General features: G+C 38.6%; 1 protein-coding gene across 1 annotated transcript; it reads right to left on the reverse strand.

Annotated features, from left to right (window-relative positions):
• Positions 1–9,042: 9,042 nt before the first annotated feature.
• Positions 9,043–20,309, reverse strand: LOC310965496 (synaptoporin-like; the record flags this gene model as incomplete). Its single annotated transcript, XM_083939145.1, has 4 exons — positions 9,043–9,132; positions 9,316–9,489; positions 18,341–18,539; positions 20,173–20,309. Coding segments are annotated over 4 exons (600 nt in total), but the record flags the coding sequence as incomplete, so codon positions are not given.
• Between the last annotated feature and the right edge of the window lie 628 nt (positions 20,310–20,937).

Raw genomic sequence — 20,937 nt, forward strand, 5'->3', positions numbered from 1 at the left:
CCTATATGCAACCAATGGTTTGGTTTGATCATCAACGTAAAATTATCAAAAGTTGACATATTTAGGTGGTGTATCCATGAAATAAGACGAATATTACCATTTGTTATGACTTTCAGAGTCCTGAAACGTGAAATTATCAAAAGTTGACATATTTAGGTGGTGTATCCATCAAACAAGCTGAATATTACCATTTGTTGTAACTATCAGGGTCCTGAAACGTGAATATATCAAAAGTTGACATATTTAGGTGGTGTATCCATCAAACAAGACGAATACTACCATTTGTTGTGATTTTTAGGGTCCTGAAATATAAAATTATAAAAAGTTGACATATTTAGGTAGTGTATCCATCAAACAAGCCGAATTTTAACATTTGTTGTGACTTTCAGGGTCCTGAAACGTGAATAGATAAAAGTTGACATATTAAGGTGGTGTATTCATCGAACAAGACGAGTATTACCATTTCTTGTAACTTTCAGCGTCCTGAAACGTAAAATTATCAAAAGTTGACATATTTAGGTGGTGTATCCATCAAACAAGATGAATAATAACATTTGTTGTGACTTTCAGGGTCCTGAAACGTAAAATTATCAAAAGTTGACATATTTAGGTGGTGTATCCATCAAACAAGATGAATAATAACATTTGTTGTGACTTTCAGGGTCCTGAAACGTGAAATTATCAAAAGTTGACATATTTAGGTGGTGTATTCATCAAACAAGATGAATAATAACATTTGTTGTGACTTTCAGGGTCCTGAAACGTGAAATTATCAAAAGTTGACATATTTAGGTGGTGTATCCATCAAATAAGACGAATATTACCATTTGTTGTGACTTTCAGGGTCCTGAAACGTGAAGTTATCAAAAGTTGACATATTAAGGTGGTGTATCCATCAAACAAGACGAATATTACCATTTGTCATAACTTTCAGGGTCCTGAAACGTGAAATTATCAAAAGTTGACATATTTAGATGGTGTATCCATCAAACATGACGAATATTACCATTTGTTGTGACTTTCAGGGTCCTGAAACGTGAAATTATCAAAAGTTGACATAATTAGGTGGTGTATCCATCAAACAAGACGAATATCACCATTTGTTGTGACTTTCAGGATCCTGAAACGTGAAATTATCAAAAGTTGACATATTTAGGTGGTGTATTCATCGAACAAGACGAGTTTTACCATTTCTTGTAACTTTAAGGGTCCTGAAACGTAAAATTATCAAAAGTTGACATATTTAGGTGGTGTATTCATCAAACAAGATGAATAATAACATTTGTTGTGACTTTCAGGGTCCTGAAACGTGAATATATCAAAAGTTGACATATTTAGGTGGTGTATCCATCAAACAAGACGAATACTACCATTTGTTGTGATTTTTAGGGTCCTGAAATATAAAATTATAAAAAGTTGACATATTTAGGTAGTGTATCCATCAAACAAGCCGAATTTTAACATTTGTTGTGACTTTCAGGGTCCTGAAACGTGAATAGATAAAAGTTGACATATTAAGGTGGTGTATTCATCAAACAAGACGAGTATTACCATTTCTTGTAACTTTCAGCGTCCTGAAACGTAAAATTATCAAAAGTTGACATATTTAGGTGGTGTATCCATCAAACAAGATGAATAATAACATTTGTTGTGACTTTCAGGGTCCTGAAACGTGAATATATCAAAAGTTGACATATTTAGGTGGTGTATCCATCGAACAAGATGAATAATAACATTTGTTGTGACTTTCAGGGTCCTGAAACGTGAAATTATCAAAAGTTGACATATTTAGATGGTGTATCCATCAAACATGACGAATATTACCATTTGTTGTGACTTTCAGGGTCCTGAAACGTGAAATTATCAAAAGTTGACATAATTAGGTGGTGTATCCATCAAACAAGACGAATATCACCATTTGTTGTGACTTTCAGGATCCTGAAACGTGAAATTATCAAAAGTTGACATATTTAGGTGGTGTATTCATCGAACAAGACGAGTTTTACCATTTCTTGTAACTTTCAGGGTCCTGAAACGTAAAATTATCAAAAGTTGACATATTTAGGTGGTGTATTCATCAAACAAGATGAATAATAACATTTGTTGTGACTTTCAGGGTCCTGAAACGTGAATATATCAAAAGTTGACATATTTAGGTGGTGTATCCATCAAACAAGACGAATACTACCATTTGTTGTGATTTTTAGGGTCCTGAAATATAAAATTATAAAAAGTTGACATATTTAGGTAGTGTATCCATCAAACAAGACGAGTATTACCATTTCTTGTAACTTTCAGCGTCCTGAAACGTAAAATTATCAAAAGTTGACATATTTAGGTGGTGTATCCATCAAACAAGATGAATAATAACATTTGTTGTGACTTTCAGGGTCCTGAAACGTGAATATATCAAAAGTTGACATATTTAGGTGGTGTATCCATCGAACAAGATGAATAATAACATTTGTTGTGACTTTCAGGGTCCTGAAACGTGAAATTATCAAAAGTTGACATATTTAGGTGGTGTATTCATCAAATAAGACGAATATTACCATTTGTTGTGACTTTCAGGGTCCTGAAACGTGAAGTTATCAAAAGTTGACATATTTAGGTGGTGTATCCATCAAACAAGACGAATATTACCATTTGTCATAACTTTCAGGGTCCTGAAACGTGAAATTATCAAAAGTTGACATATTTAGATGGTGTATCCATCAAACATGACGAATATTACCATTTGTTGTGACTTTCAGGGTCCTGAAACGTGAAATTATCAAAAGTTGACATATTTAGGTGGTGTATCCATCAAACAAAATATAATCATTTGTTGTGACTTTCAGGGTCCTGAAACGTGAAATTATCAGAAGTTGACATATTTAGGTGGTGTATTCATCAAATAAGACTAATATTACCATTTGTTGTGACTTTCAGGATCCTGAAACGTGAAATTATCAAAAGTTGACATATTTAGGTGGTGTATTCATCAAATAAGACGAATATTACCATTTGTTGTAGCTTTCAGGGCCCTGAAACGTAAAATTATCAAAAGTTGACATAATTAGGTGGTGTATCCATCAAACAAGACGAATATTACCATTTGTTGTGACTTTCAGGGTCCTGAAACGTGAAATTATCAAAAGTTGACATATTTAGGTGGTGTATTCATCGAACAAGACGAGTTTTACCATTTCTTGTAACTTTCAGGGTCCTGAAACGTAAAATTATCAAAAGTTGACATATTTAGGTGGTGTATTCATCAAACAAGATGAATAATAACATTTGTTGTGACTTTCAGGGTCCTGAAACGTGAATATATCAAAAGTTGACATATTTAGGTGGTGTATCCATCAAACAAGATGAATAATAACATTTGTTGTGACTTTCAGGGTCCTGAAACGTGAAATTATCAAAAGTTGACATATTTAGGTGGTGTATTCATCAAATAAGACGAATATTACCATTTGTTGTGACTTTCAGGATCCTGAAACGTAAAATTATCAAAAGTTGACATATTTAGGTGGTGTATCCATCAAACAAGCCGAATATTACCATTTGTTGTGACTTTCAGGGTCCTGAAAAGTAAAATGATCAAAAGTTGACATATTTAGGTGGTGTATCCATCAAACAAGAAGAGTATTACCATTTGTTGTGACTTTCAGGGTCCTGAAACATGAAATTATCAAAAGTTGACATATTTAGGTGGTGTATTCATCAAACATGACAAATATTACCATTTTTTTTAACTTTCAGGGTCCTGAAACAAAAAATTACCAAATGTTGACATATGTAGGTGGTTTAACCATCAAACAAGCCGAATATTACCATTTGTTGTGACTTTCAGGGTGCGGAAAGGTAAAATTATCAAATGTTGACATAATTAGGTGGTATATACATCAAACAAGACGATTATTACATTTTGTTACATACACAAGCCCGAAAATACACACACATGCACAAACAGAACCTATATGCAACCAATGGTTTGGTTTGATCATCAACGTAAAATTATCAAAAGTTGACATATTTAGGTGGTGTATCCATCAAACAAGCTGAATATTACCATTTGTTGTAACTATCAGGGTCCTGAAACGTGAATATATCAAAAGTTGACATATTTAGGTGGTGTATCCATCAAACAAGACGAATACTACCATTTGTTGTGATTTTTTGGGTCCTGAAATATAAAATTATAAAAAGTTGACATATTTAGGTAGTGTATCCATCAAACAAGCCGAATTTTAACATTTGTTGTGACTTTCAGGGTCCTGAAACGTGAATAGATAAAAGTTGACATATTAAGGTGGTGTATTCATCGAACAAGACGAGTATTACCATTTCTTGTAACTTTCAGCGTCCTGAAACGTAAAATTATCAAAAGTTGACATATTTAGGTGGTGTATCCATCAAACAACATGAATAATAACATTTGTTGTGACTTTCAGGTTCCTGAAACGTGAATATATGAAAAGTTGACATATTTAGGTGGTGTATCCATCAAACACGATGAATAATAACATTTGTTGTGACTTTCAGGGTCCTGAAACGTGAAATTATCAAAAGTTGACATATTTAGGTGGTGTATTCATCAAATAAGACGAATATTACCATTTGTTGTGACTTTCAGGGTCCTGAAACGTGAAGTTATCAAAAGTTGACATATTTAGGTGGTGTATCCATCAAACAAGACGAATATTACCATTTGTCATAACTTTCAGGGTCCTGAAACGTGAAATTATCAAAAGTTGACATATTTAGATGGTGTATCCATCAAACATGACGAATATGACCATTTGTTGTGACTTTCAGGGTCCTGAAACGTGAAATTATCAAAAGTTGACATATTTAGGTGGTGTATCCATCAAACAAAATATAATCATTTGTTGTGACTTTCAGGGTCCTGAAACGTGAAATTATCAAAAGTTGACATATTTAGGTGGTGTATTCATCAAATAAGACGAATATTACCATTTGTTGTGACTTTCAGGGCCCTGAAACGTAAAATTATCAAAAGTTGACATATTTAGGTGGTGTATCCATCAAACAAGACGAATATTACCATTTGTTGTGACTTTCAGGATCCTGAAACGTGAAATTATCAAAAGTTGACATATTTAGGTGGTGTATTCATCGAACAAGACGAGTTTTACCATTCCTTGTAACTTTCAGGGTCCTGAAACGTAAAATTATCAAAAGTTGACATATTTAGGTGGTGTATTCATCAAACAAGATGAATAATAACATTTGTTGTGACTTTCAGGGTCCTGAAACGTGAATATATCAAAAGTTGACATATTTAGGTGGTGTATCCATCAAACAAGATGAATAATAACATTTGTTGTGACTTTCAGGGTCCTGAAACGTGAAATTATCAAAAGTTGACATATTTAGGTGGTGTATTCATCAAATAAGACGAATATTACCATTTGTTGTGACTTTCAGGGTCCTGAAACGTGAAGTTATCAAAAGTTGACATATTTAGGTGGATTTATCCATCAAACAAGACGAATATTACCATTTGTCATAACTTTCAGGGTCCTGAAACGTGAGATTATCAAAAGTTGACATATTTAGATGGTGTATCCATCAAACATGACGAATATTACCATTTGTCATAACTTTCAGGGTCCTGAAACGTGAAATTATCAAAAGTTGACATATTTAGGTGGTGTATTCATCAAATAAGACGAATATTACCATTTGTTGTGACTTTCAGGATCCTGAAACGTAAAATTATCAAAAGTTGACATATTTAGGTGGTGTATCCATCAAACAAGCCGAATATTACCATTTGTTGTGACTTTCAGGGTCCTGAAAAGTAAAATGATCAAAAGTTGACATATTTAGGTGGTGTATCCATCAAACAAGAAGAGTATTACCATTTGTTGTGACTTTCAGGGTCCTGAAACATGAAATTATCAAAAGTTGACATATTTAGGTGGTGTATTCATCAAACATGACAAATATTACCATTTTTTTTTAACTTTCAGGGTCCTGAAACAAAAAATTACCAAATGTTGACATATTTAGGTGGTTTAACCATCAAACACCATTTGTTGTGACTTTCAGGGTGCGGAAAGGTAAAATTATCAAATGTTGACATAATTAGGTGGTATATACATCAAACAAGACGATTATTACATTTTGTTACATACACAAGCCCGAAAATACACACACATGCACAAACAGAACCTATATGCAACCAATGGTTTGGTTTGATCATCAACGTAAAATTATCAAAAGTTGACATATTTAGGTGGTGTATCCATCAAACAAGCTGAATATTACCATTTGTTGTAACTATCAGGGTCCTGAAACGTGAATATATCAAAAGTTGACATATTTAGGTGGTGTATCCATCAAACAAGACGAATACTACCATTTGTTGTGATTTTTAGGGTCCTGAAATATAAAATTATAAAAAGTTGACATATATAGGTAGTGTATCCATCAAACAAGCCGAATTTTAACATTTGTTGTGACTTTCAGGGTCCTGAAACGTGAATAGATAAAAGTTGACATATTAAGGTGGTGTATTCATCGAACAAGACGAGTATTACCATTTCTTGTAACTTTCAGCGTCCTGAAACGTAAAATTATCAAAAGTTGACATATTTAGGTGGTGTATCCATCAAACAAGATGAATAATAACATTTGTTGTGACTTTCAGGGTCCTGAAACGTGAATATATCAAAAGTTGACATATTTAGGTGGTGTGTCCTTCAAACAAGATGAATAATAACATTTGTTGTGACTTTCAGGGTCCTGAAACGTGAAATTATCAAAAGTTGACATATTTAGGTGGTGTATTCATCAAATAAGACGAATATTACCATTTGTTGTGACTTTCAGGGTCCTGAAACGTGAAGTTATCAAAAGTTGACATATTTAGGTGGTGTATCCATCAAACAAGACGAATATTACCATTTGTCATAACTTTCAGGGTCCTGAAACGTGAAATTATCAAAAGTTGACATATTTAGATGGTGTATCCATCAAACATGACGAATATTACCATTTGTTGTGACTCTCAGGGTCCTGAAACATGAAATTATCAAAAGTTGACATATTTAGGTGGTGTATCCATCAAACAAAATATAATCATTTGTTGTGACTTTCAGGGTCCTGAAACGTGAAATTATCAAAAGTTGACATATTTAGGTGGTGTATTCATCAAATAAGACGAATATTACCATTTGTTGTGACTTTCAGGATCCTGAAACGTGAAATTATCAAAAGTTGACATATTTAGGTGGTGTATTCATCAAAAAAGACGACTATTACCGTTTGTTATAACCTTTAGGGTCCTGAAAACGGAAATTATCAAAAGTTGACATGTCTAGCTGGTGTATCCATCAAACAAAATATAACCATTTGTTGTAACTTTCAGGGTCCTGAAAAGTGAAATTATCAAAGTTTGACATATTTAGGTAGTGTATCCATCAAACAAGCCGAATATTAGCATTTGTTGTGACTTTCAGGGTCCTGAAACGTGAAATTATCAAAAGTTGACATATTTAAGTGGTGTATCCATCAAACAAGACAAATATTTGCATTTGTTGTGACGTTCAGGTTCTGGAAACATGAAATTATCAAAAGTTGACACATTTAGAGGGTGTATCCATCAAACAAGACGACTATTACCATTTGTTGTGACTTTCAGGGTCCTGAAACGTGAAATTATAGAGTTGACATATTTAAGTGGTGTATCCATCAAACATGACGAATATTAACATTTGTTGTGACTTTCAGGGTCCTGAAACGTGAAATTCTCAAAGGTTGACATATTTAGGTGGTGTATCCATCAAACAAGACGAATATTAGCATTTGTTGTGACGTTCGGGGTCTGGTAACATGAAATTATCAAAAGTTGACATATTTAGCTGGTGTATTCATCAAATAAGACGAATCTTACCATTTGTTATGACTTTCAGGATCCTGAAACGTGAAATTATCAAAAGTTGACATATTTAGGTGGTGTATCCATCAAACAAAATAACCATTTGTTGTGACTATCAGGGTCCTGAAACGTGAAGTTATCAGAAGTTGACATATTTAGGTGGTGTATCCATCAAACAAGATGAATATTACCATTTGTTGTGACTTTCAGGGTCCTGAAACGTGAAATTATCAAAAGTTGACATATTTAGGTGGTGTATCCATCAACCAAGACGTCTATAACCATTTGTTGTGACTTTCAGGGTCCTGAAACGTGAAATTATAGAGTTGACATATTTAAGTGGTGTATCCATCAAACATGAGGAATATTACCATTTGTTGTGACTTTCAGGGTCCTGAAACGTGAAATTATCAAAAGTTGACATATTTAGATGGTGTATCCATCAAACAAGACGAATATTACCACTTGCAGTGACTTTCAGGGTCCTGAAACGTGAAGTTATCAAAAGTTGACATATTTAGGTGGTGTATCCATCAAACTAGACGAATATTACCATTTGTTGTGACTTTCAGGGTCCTGAAACGTGAAATTATCAAAAGTTGACATATTTAGGTGGTGTATTCATCAAATAAGACCAATATTACCATTTGTTGTGACTTTCAGGGTCCTGAAACGTGAAATTATCAAAAGTTGACATATTTAGTATATATATAGTTTTATAAAAACACTGAAATTTGAATACTTGTGACTTCAAGGCTACATCCACACTAAACTCAGATCACACTACTCCTGTCTCTGAACACCTAAATGGAGATGTTTGGAAACACTACTGAGCCTGTTTAAGTTTTAAAACCCCAGGGTTGTGTTTTCGTCTGGATGGGCAGAAACCGAGACATTTGAAAACAATGACGCACGCACACGCGCGCACACACGCAGTCCAGCTCGTCCAGGAGAGCAAATTCATACGAGCAGTTTGCAAAAAGGTTTGCTGTGTCTCCCAGCACAGTCTCAAGAGCATGGAGGAGATACCAGGGGACAGGATGTTACACAAGGAGAGCTGGACAGGGCCGTAGAAGCAGGACCCAGCAGCAGGCCTGCTATCTGCTCCTTTGTGGAGGAGGAATAGAAGGAGCACTGCCAGAGACCTACAACATGACCTCCAGCAGGCTGTTGGTGTGCATGTTTATGACCAAACTGTCAGAAACATGCACACCAACGACGTCCTCTAGTGGGACCTGTGCCCACAGGGAGAGAGAACACCAGAACTGGGAGGTCCACCACAGGCGCACAAACTGCCCTCTCTTCACAGATGAGATTTAAAATCTGTCTCAGGCTCAACTGATTTTCAGAATTAGACCATAGCTTTAAGAAGGACGTAATAAGATGTGTAGCAGCTGCACTACTTTAGCGTGACTTACCACGGAGGCATTAAGGCGGCCCATGGAAGGAAACTCTCCTGGGTGACAGATGTTCTTGCATGGCTCCACTAGGTGCTCTGGGTTAGTGGCCCATTTGACATCAGTCAAGCCTTTTCCCCAGGCTGAGGAGGACACAAGCCACAGGAAGGCAAAGGCAGCAGTCACCACCAGGTCCTGGAAGGGAGTACACAGTAAACACTGAGCATGTTCATATTAATATCACACGAGTATTGACAAGGTTCCACTTCCTCTTGCATGGAAACCTTATCTGCTATACAAAATGAGTATGCTCTCATTCCAGGAACTAGGGCTGCAATTATCAAATCTTTTTGTAATTGAGTATTCTACAGATTATTCCATCGATTGATTGAGTAATCGGATAAAAAAAAAATATAATAACAGCGTAAAAAATTGTTATAATTTGTGTTATTTTGCAAAAAAATATACTATGTCTTGGGTAAGCCTATTTGGTATGGTGACCTATCAGGGGTCTGTCTGTGCTTGTTTGTGTTAGTGTGTGCACGCGTGCATGAGAGAGAGAGAGAGAGAGAGAGAGAGAGAGAGAGAGAGAGAGAGAGAGAGAGAGAGAGAGAGAGAGACAAGGTGTGTGTGTGTGTTTGAGTATGCACGTGTGCGTGGGGGGGGAGAGAGAGAGAGAGAGAGAGAGACGAGGTGTGTGTGTATGTGTGGCAATTTCCCATAAATAAGTTACTATTTAAACAATTCAAATTAGTGCATACAATTATCTGTGACACATGTGTTTACTCAAACAGTTTTAAAGACAAATAGATAAATTTAGAAAATGAATGAGAGATAGATATTATCAGGAAGAGCGAGTCGCTCTCTTCCTGTTTACCGTGACAACGAGCAACGAACAAAACGTGATGGACGAAACTCATGAGGACAGCTAACTTCACGCATTCTCTTCCTATTTATCTGTAATTACAGCAACTGCCCTCCTTAATCCGGAACAGCGGTGCTCGGTGAAGTGGCGTTAACCATAGACATATAAACAGAAACGCTGCATCGCCTGTGGAGGGACCATAGCCTATATAAAAAATGGACATAGCCTCTCCGCCTGTTCTCTCAACTTGATTCAGTCATATTTGCCTCTGGGAGTCGCCATCTTGTCAGACTTTGACTCCTCCTCATTTCTTCTTACCAAAAAAGGGCATTGATGTGACGTTGGGGGGAGGGAGATACATCTGTCTGGGAACGTTTACAGAATTAACAACATTAGCTCCACCGCCTGGGAGCTAGGCTTACAGAAGACGTTACTAGAAAAATGAGAGTAGGAATCCCGTGTCTCTAGAGGAGATTACACTCACTATGATATGAAATAAAGTTTGAGAAAAAAAAAAAAAACACCAGCTCATCGAGTGAAGTGCAGGCAGCATTTCTGATCTATGAAACCGATATTTAACACAGTTCCATGCTCATAGACTGTAAAACACCGACCCTCATGGCCCAAATCCTCCTGCTGCTCCAGATGAGCATCTAGTGTATGTGCCATAGATAGTGGGCTATATTCAAGCCATGGTGCAAGTGTGGCTATTTAATTAGCATAACAGAGCTAATGTTAACACAGTGTGTTCCTAAACTATCTGTTGGTTCAGTTGATCGAAGAGAAAACCATCTTGTCACACAACACTGCACGAATGACCGCAGTCCAGGTCGAGATGACGGAGTTAGCATGCTTCCTGCTTCCTGCTTTGCTACAGTGCGGACGCTTTTCTGCTTGCTCTCGCCTTTGCTTGCATTTTTTTTTTTTGCTACTATCTGCTACTATTTGCTTCTCCTCAATAAGAAACAAAGAGCAACAGCTCCTGGATACTTACAAAACCAGTGGGATTATATTTCTTTTAGATAACAGAGGCATTTTTCAATATTTTTACGAGTTCCTCAACGCTAGGCAGGGAGGCCTACCATTCAAGATAAGCCTGAGCCTGTGCTACAGTGCTAAAGGTAATCACCAGAAGATGCCTCCCTTCTCTATGGAAGATTACCACAAACTACTACAGAAGATTTTGCTGCTGGAAACAAAAATTAATCGGTTGGAAGTATTTATAGAAGTGAGTGGATATTGTGGAAACAATACCACTCTAGCACTGACTGAAAACAGTGGACAGGGGCATGCCAGAACCCAGCTAACTAACAATGATGAAGCTACAAGGAAACGGGAGGTCCCTGTACAGGGTAATAAATCTACCAGCGATAATCCTCCCTGGAACACACTTGGGGCAAAGCCAAAGAGAAGACCACCTCCCTGCGACAAGGGAGAACGGATAACCGGGAGGACCCAGCGCCCCGATATCTCTGATCTGACCGGTTGGCCTGCGCTACCATCTCTATCCAGGCATAGCGCTTCATCAACTCCCCTGCCACATAGGACACAGCAGCGGACAGCTGAGAAGAGGAAAAGTACCAAGAAACTTCCCCAGCAAGCAAGTGTTCAACTAAAGAACAGGTTTGCTCCACTGTTGCCCGACAATGGATCCCCCTCTGATTGCCTGAATAACCCACCATCACCACGCAGAAGGGTAAGACCTGCTAACTTAAAACCACAGAGAAAGCTAACAAGTGGGCCTGAAAATCTGATTGTGGTTGACTTTTCTGTAAAAGATATGAAAAGCAATAATAACACCAAAGTACTCTGCTTTCCGAAGGATACGGTGTCTGACTTGGAAAAAAGAATCCTGGATATTGTGGCTGCACACCCAAATGTGAAAAATATCATTCTGCACATTGGTTTTAATGACATTGAAAAACAACAATCAAGGGAGCTGAGAGAGCACTTCAATAAACTCTTTGAAACAGTCAGCGCTGTGAATGCTGAGGTGTTTATCAGTGGTCCTCTACCCCCGATCAGGAGAGGAGCTGAGAGATTCAGTCGACTTTACTCGCTGAATGAGTGGCTCTCCAGCGTTTTTCTTGCTCGTTCGATGCATTTTATTGACAATTTTAGCTTTTTCTGGGACCGCAGGCATCTTTTTAAGGCAGACGGACTTTGTCTAAATAAGCTGGGAGTAAAGCTTTTCATGACCAACATGTCTTACTTCCTGCGTCATCCATCTATCATCACTGCCAAGGACAAGAGACAAGAGGAACCAACGGAAAAGACAGACACAACACAGCTTATCATGAACGTCGAAGGAGGACCGCCATTGCAAAAGGAGAGCGCTGACCATGAGAGACACTGGAGCAAAGATGAGACGTGTCCATCCCCCTCTACCTCCCCTTTCATTTCAAATGGGCGTGAAGATCCCTCCCCCACACCCCCCAAGCCTAAATCCAGGTCTCCATCCTTCACCCTTCCTCAAGTAAGCCTTTCTCCCCCCTTATCCCCCTTGGAGTTCCGGGAGCTACCCCCACCCACTCCCCGCCCTACTCCTATATTTACCCCCCTTGACCGACCTCAGCGGTCCCCCCTCAGCGTCATCTCAGTGGCACCTCCCTCCCACCTCCTCCCCCCCCTCCACGAAGGCGTGCTTCACAAACCCTCAGCCCTTCTCCGCCCCTCTTACGTAAACCCCCTCTACGCCCTCAACGTCCACCTCCAGTAGTTCATTCCAGCTCTGACGCTGCCCACTCCTCCTCCCCCTCATGGCCACCCCCGCCCCGCCCTGACAGCAGTCCTGAATATTACTGATACAGAAAAGGGTTCAGCAGTAGACCACATTATCAGCTGGGCCCAAGGCTGCCTACGTCAAAGCTTGGCACCTTCTACATTCCTGTTGTGACTACCAAGAGAGAGAACATTGGGAAACGTAGACACCCTGCTAACCTAAACAATCTCATTCCTATCCTCTCCAAATCAAAGTCAACATCGAAGCCTGTCAATAACACCATCAGGATGGGTCTGCTCAATGTTAGGTCTCTGAATAACAAATCATTTTTAGTCAACGATTTTATTACTACTTCCAAACTTGATTTTATGTTTTTAACTGAAACATGGCTGGAGCAATATAACAGTGCAAGCATTCTGATCGAGACAGCACCCCCCAACTATAACTTTATTGATGTATGTAGATCTGGGAAAAGGGGGGGAGGGGTTGCTGCTATATTTAAAAACATATTTCAGGGGAAACAGATGTCACTTGGTGATTTTACATCATTCGAATACCTGTGTGCTGTGTTGAAATGCTCTCCCAAAATTCTCCTGTTAATTATTTACAGGCCACCTAAATACTCAGCAAATTTTTTCGATGATTTTACCGAATTATTGTCTAGTATCTCCACTGACTTTGACTGCCTAGTTATAACTGGTGACTTTAATTTTCATATTGACGATTCGAATGGCAAGGGTGCAAAGGAACTTTTTACTATTTTAGATACATTTGACCTGTCTCAACATGTGAAAGAGGCTACTCATTGTAAAGGACACACCCTGGACCTGATTATCACAAAAGGTCTCAATGTTTCTGATGTTCTTGTGACTGATCTTTCATTGTCTGATCACTTCTGTGTTTTCTTTAATATTTCTTTAATTCCGGAGACACAAACAGAATCAAAGAATGTCAAAAAGCGCTACATCAATGAACATGCTAATGTACTCTAAAAATGCCATCTCCTCGCTACCACCTCTAAACCCATGCCATGCTGATGATCTTGTAAACAACTTTAATTCCAAAATTGTGAATATCATAGATGTCATTGCACCGGTTACAGTTAAAACGATTTCTGGTAAGCAAAAGGCACCCTGGAGAAAAGCTGCTGTTGTGACAGCCCAGAGAAGAGAGTGCAGGAAGTCTGAACGAATCTGGCGAAATACAAAACTTCATATTCACCATGACATCTATAAAGAGAGGCTCCAGGCCTACAACTTAGTCTTAAAAAGTGCTAGAGAAACATTCTTCTCCAATATCATAAACAGCAACACTAATAAGGCCAAAACCCTATTTGCAAATGTCGACAGACTGACCAACCCCCCAACACAAATACCAGCCGAACTCCATTCCACACAGAAATGCAATGAGTTTGCATTCTTTTATACTGATAAAATTGAAGGCATCAGACGTGCCATCAATATCTCAAACAAAAAAGTTGGATCACCCCCCCGTTTAGGCCAAAATAACACAGCAATGATGGCAAGCTTTAATGCCATAGACTCTAAAACTCTAGTTGAAACAGTGACCGATCTAAAGCCAACCACCTGCTGTCTCGATGCTTTACCTACCAACTTCTTTAAGAATGTTTTTGACTGCCTATCAACAGACGTATTGCAAATAGTTAATAACTCTATTCAATCGGGCAATTTCCCAAAGGCCTTCAAAACTGCAGTCATTAAACCTCTTCTAAAAAAGTGCAGCCTAGATGCCTGTATTATCAACAACTACAGACCAATTTCAAATCTACCATTCATAAGTAAAATAATTGAGAAAGTTGTACTCCAACAACTAAATCACTTCTTGGCTTCTACTGGCTGCCACAACAACCTCCAGGATTTCCAGGTCAGGATTTAGACCTTTTCATAGCACTGAGACGGCCCTTATTAAAGTTATAAATGACATCCGTCTTAACACAGACTCTGGCAAAACTTCAGTATTAATGCTATTGGACATCAGTGCTGCATTTGACACTGTCGACCACTCAATACTTTTGGACAGGTTGGAAAACTGGGTGGGGCTCTCAGGCACAGTCCTAAACTGGTTCAAGTCATATCTACAAGATAGGAACTGTTTTGTTTCCATTGGCGACTTTGTATCAGAACAAACCAACGTAACGTGTGGAGTCCCCCAAGGTTCAATCTTGGGGCCGACTTTATTTAACATCTATATGCTCCCACTAGGACAAATCATGCAAAATAATAACATTGACCACCATTGCTATGCCGATGACACCCAAATCTATGTAGCGCTATCACCAAATGACTATCGCCCCATAGATCTACTGTGCTAGTGCATTGAGCAAGTCAAACACTGGATGTGCCAAAATTTCCTTCAACTAAATGAGGATAAAACTGAGGTAATTGTTTTTGGTGCTAAGAAAGAAAGGTCTAAAGTCATCCAACACCTTCAATCACTGTCCCTGAAAACCTCAAATAAAGCCAGAAATCTTGGGGTTATTATGGATTCTGATTTACATTTCGACAGTCACATCAAATCGGTAACAAAATCGGCCTACTATCACCTTAAAAATGTAACAAGACTTAGAGGGCTCACGTCAGCCCAAGACTTAGAAAAACTTGTGCATGCCTCTATTACCAGTAGGCTAGACTACTGTAACGGTCTCCTTGCAGGTCTTCCCAAAAAAACTATCAGGCAGCTACAGCTTGTTCAGAACGCTGCTGCTAGAGTTCTAACAAAGACCAAAAAATGTGAGCACATTACACCAATTCTTAAATCATTACACTGGCTTCCTGTACGTCAGAGAATTGATTTCAAAATCCTCCTGCTCACATATAAATCCCTAAATGGTCTAGGGCCGAGGTATATCACTGATATGCTCCCACTACATAAGCCTTCTAGATCACTAAGATCCTCTGAGACCAATCTGTTAGTGGTTCGCAGAGTAAACTCAAATCAAGGGAAAGCATCTTTCTGTCATTATGCAACAAACAGCTGGAATAAACTTCCTGAAGATTTGAGACTTTCACCCACTCTGACCACTTTTAAAACTAGACTGAAAACTTTTATGTTCACCTTAGCTTCCTGCTAAATCTTTTCACTTTTAACGTCCGCACTGTTTTTGATTATTGTCTATGTTTTTATTCTCTTTGTCTTTCTGTAATGCATTTGAATTCATGACATGTTGTGCTGTGAAGCACTTTGAGTCTGCCTTGTGTATGAAAAGTGCTATACAAATAAAGCTGCCTTGCCTTGCCTTGCCTATGATGCTAATACTGACAACTAGCCTCCGAGGACAAGTGAGGGCCAGAGGCTAACTGTCACTCAAGAGGCCACGCCCCTAATTATTCATAAACTTTAACCTCCAATAAAATAAAAACTAGCCTGGTACAAAAAAAATTCACCCCCTCAGTGTTGTCATGGAGATATGACCTAAACATACTGACTAGAATTTAATGATGCTGTGAAAATGGCCTGTTTAACATGGGGCTCAATGAGAAACTACTCTGTTATGAAACCTGCCTCTAGTGGACACTCAGAAAACTGACGTTTTTGGAGCTTCCTGATTGGATCAACCAGGAAGTCACTGTGGTGGGGCCTTGGGGAGGGACGTGCCTAAGGTGCCGCCATCTTGGAACAGGACTAGCAGAGTGGTGCGGTGCATCAACATACGAAGGAAAGAGGTACTCCTCGATCTCTAAGTAGAATTATTCCCTGAATTTTGGACCGATTTACAAACATATTGATTTGTTAAAAACGTCACAGATGTAGCCATGATACAGATACAAAATGCAGGTTTTACTACCAAAATACAAATTTTACTTAATATTATTAGCAGACGAGCTTCTGACAGAAGATTTGTGAAGACAGCAGACATAGAGACAACAGATCCTATGACTACGATAATAATAATTATAGCAATAGCAACAATGATATGTTGATGATAATAATAGCAATACTAATAATACCGGTAATAATAAAAATAATATAATAATAACATAACATAACAATGATAATTGGTAATATAGTATATGGTAATAACAATAGAATCATATATATATATATATATATATATAGTATCATTATACTCAAATGCAATGCATACCCAGGGAAACCATTGGAGAAAAAAATCTCGCTCTGTGTCTTTTTGCGTGGACTGTTTTTCTCTGTCTATGGTTTTCAGAGTCTGACACAGCACTCTGAAAGTGAAACAGTTCTAAATATAGTACCATCATCAAACAAAGATACAAACAAAACACATTTTTGTTATAACAATGAAATACTAAGATGCCCCTGTAAGAAATCGCATCACTCACATGCACCCGCTGTTGTCTGTCGGGAGGGTTTATTATTTAAACACGTTCAGTGCAATAAAAAGAATAAATAATTCAAGAATTATTGGGAAAATGTATTTCGCAGTTCATCTTTATTGTTAGGAGGGAAGCACTATGAAAAAATTCTTGTCCCAGGCATGGGGAAGGACACAGCGGGCCTGCATGTTTATATTCAAACTTATTCGGGCAGCTTTAATTGGAACGTCACTAGTAAATAAACCAATCATTGTCTAATATGCAAAACACTATTCCCACAGGGGAACTACTTCAACACAACACCAGCAAAGAAACCTGAAGGTCAGTTTTAAATTGTCTGACAGCACACAAGGAAATATAGTTGGGACTCTTGTTGGATCACAATCCGTTACCCTACCTCTAATCTGTTGGGCTGAAGCATCAGGGATTAAATCTTTTAATGCATTTTTGACATCATTTTTTAATTGAAGTGTGTTAAACAAGCACTAAACTTACCATCCATCAAGATCCTGTGAATGTTCTCATTCTTCCAGGTCATCGTTATCCTCAAAGCAATTTCAGTCAAAAGCAACTGGACTGGTTGTTTGTCTAGGAAGACGCATCTGACCAGTCCCAGCCTGGTCAGATGTGTCTACATGAACTGATGAAGCCTCTTGGATGAGAGGTGAAACGTCTTCCTAGACAAACAACCAGTCCAGTTGCTTTTGACTGAAATTGCTTTGAGGACATCCACCAAGATGACTAAACACATCGAAGAGAATCAGCCATAGGCCTACATGTTTGAGCTTCAGACAGGAAACGATGAGGCAGTGGAGCACCTTGAGCATCTTACAGTATTATAGACAGCATTTATTTATGGATCTGTTATCCCAACTGGACATCCTGGATCATATTTCATGTTTGATTTTTGCCGCAGATAAAATACAACAATTTAATTATAGAAACAAATGAGACACAGTTGTTGGCTAGAACTTACAGCACAGTTCTGAAAACGCAACAAACGTTTTCATAGTCGTTCATAGCCCTGTTAGCAGGTTTAGCTGGCTGAATGCTTTTTCTGCTGAAATGTTTTTAATCTGTCTTTAATGTGCCCACAGGCATGCGCAGATGCCAGTTATCTCAAAATAACATTAATAGGTGTGTACTCACTATGATGGGACCACGGGTGGTCTGGCGGTAGACTTTCTGGTAGCCCAGGTAGAGGATCAGTGTGGCAGTGCAATAAAGGAAGCCAAACACACCGACACACACATAGAACTCTGCTGAGGAGGAGAAGTCGCCCTGCAGGAAGGTCTCATTGGACGGACTTCCATTACACAACGGTATCTTATATGGGTAGGCTGGCAACCTGAAGGGAGGGACAGAGGGAGAAGGCACTTTAAACAGTCGCTCTGATGACTCTTATTTTTTACTCACTTGCTGTTTGATTTCAGAGAAAACAAGTCCTCACCTTGGTTACTCTTCTATCCAAAGAATGCAAGAAGAGAGAATACGAAAGGGTTAAGTGAGACTTGTTGAGATTCTACAAAAGACTGTGTCCACATACTAAACAAAACCTTCAAAATCATTATTTTATGTTTGCAGTCACACGCCAGCATAAGCATAAAAATATGCTATTGCAACATTAGCATTGTGGAACAGTGTGGTTCCGTATGTGAAAATCCTATTTACATTCTGAATCAGGATTTTGATTTTTAGCCATAATGTCTGAACCATCAAAGGTAGACTAACCACGAGCCATGAGATTGTAAAACGAGGGTTTATGCTCTTGTAGAAGCCCCAATGTTTTATATTAACCTTGTTTTAAGAAAAACATGTTTTATTTGTGATGTCATGGAGAAGTACTACACTACCCACAATCCTAAGCGTAACAGCAACGGTTCGGATTGGTGGAGCTTGCGGTTACCACGGAAATGCTGACCAAGCTCGGGAACGGCTAGTATGTTTGCCTTTTTTTTTTGCAACGAATCTAACACTTTCTTGGTCACGATTAATCTCAGGGAGCACTCACACTGTCCCTGGGCTTCGGCATGAATGCTTCTTGCTGCCTATACGTCATCACGCCGTAACACGTCACATGCATTCATTGACGTCATCGCGATCCGTCGCTTTGTTTACAAATCTTTCCATAGACCTCAGAGTTTTTGTGCGTCTTGTCGACTGTTTTTGAATATTTTCATCTGACCAAATCTGCAGTAAACACTCCACCTCCGCATCACACCAACGTGAACCTTTCGCCGCCATTGTTTTAAATGTCTGCGCATGGTCCGTCCTTCTTTTGTCTATGTCCGAACAGGCGCACATAAAATGACGTCAGAACTGCCGTAGGCCTCGTGCTTGTACACGTGCGCACGCTCATGCTCGTACATGTGCAAACGTGCTTTACAAAAGCCCACCTCTCCCAAACGGGCCGAGGAGCGGTATGCCTCACACTGGTCAAACGAACTAGACTTTAGCTGTGAAAGGTCCTTAGGCACGGTACGGATGGACAGTGTGAGTGCGCCCTCAGAGCATGCAGAGACCAAGTGGAATAAGCATACTTTTCACCAGATGATGGCACAATTGTGTTTGCCAACTCAAAGAGAAGAAAGATCTACAAGTTTTTGTCTGGGTGCTTTTAAAAACCAATCCGAAGACCTGCATTTCAAAATGTACTGATGGTGTGGACAAGGCTTGACTCATGACTGAGTGTTGCAACAACCCATTATTTTATCCACTGATGAAGATTAATTGTTTGGTAAAATTTCAGAAAATGGTGAAAAATGTGGACCAGTGTTTCCCAAAGATATTCAGTTTACAGTCATAGAGAAAGAAAGAAACCAGAAGACATTCACATTTAAGGAGCTGCAATCAGACTTTTTTTCCTTTTTAATTATACAAACGGATTAATTGATTATCAAAATAGAAGGCGATTAATTGAATACAATAACAACTGAGTGATTTATCTCTGAAGCTCTAATTATAACTGTGTTCTATAGTACCTGAATGGGTAGCCAAACACAGGTTCAACATCCTGTTCATCTGTGGCTCCTGGGCACTTGACTGTAAAATGGGTTTTCCCAGAGTACCCTCCAGTGGTGGCAAAGGCAAAGACCGTGAAGACCTGTCGAGGCAGAGAAATATGCGAGGGTAAGAGGTTTTAAAAGAGAGGTGAGTTTGTGGGTCTCCAGCTATCAGGCTTTTGGGTTTAAAGGAAATCAAACCTGATTCAGTTTCCATCTATATTAAATTAATTAATTTAATTTGAATTCAATTCAATTCTATTTATAGTGCCAAATCATAACAAAAGTTATCTCAGGACACTTTACAGAATAGGTATAGACCAAACTCTATGACTTATTTATGATACACATAGACCCAACAATTCCCCCGTAGAGTACGGTGGCAACGAAAACCTTCCCTTTTACAGGCAGGAACGTCGGACAGACCCAGCTCTGTGGAGGACGGAAATCTGTCTGCACAGGTTGGGGAGGAAGAAAAGGAGAGAGAGAAAAGACAGACAGATGGACAGAGAGAGACAAAGACAGACACAAAGACAGAGATAGACACACTTCCAGTAACTATAATAATATCTATAGTAATGTGAATATGACTTATATGTCATGGCCAAATTAAAGCCAATTTAATCCACCAGCCATTGTTTATATTGAGAAACTTTCAAACTACCTTTTAGGATCACAGGTAAGCTTCTACAATTAACTCAATGTGAAATCGATACAATGATACCTCTTTCCCTTTACATTCTG

The sequence above is a fragment of the Echiichthys vipera genome (genome assembly GCF_963691815.1).
Source record: "Echiichthys vipera genome assembly, chromosome: X".
NCBI classification, from domain to species: Eukaryota; Metazoa; Chordata; class Actinopteri; order Perciformes; family Trachinidae; genus Echiichthys; species Echiichthys vipera.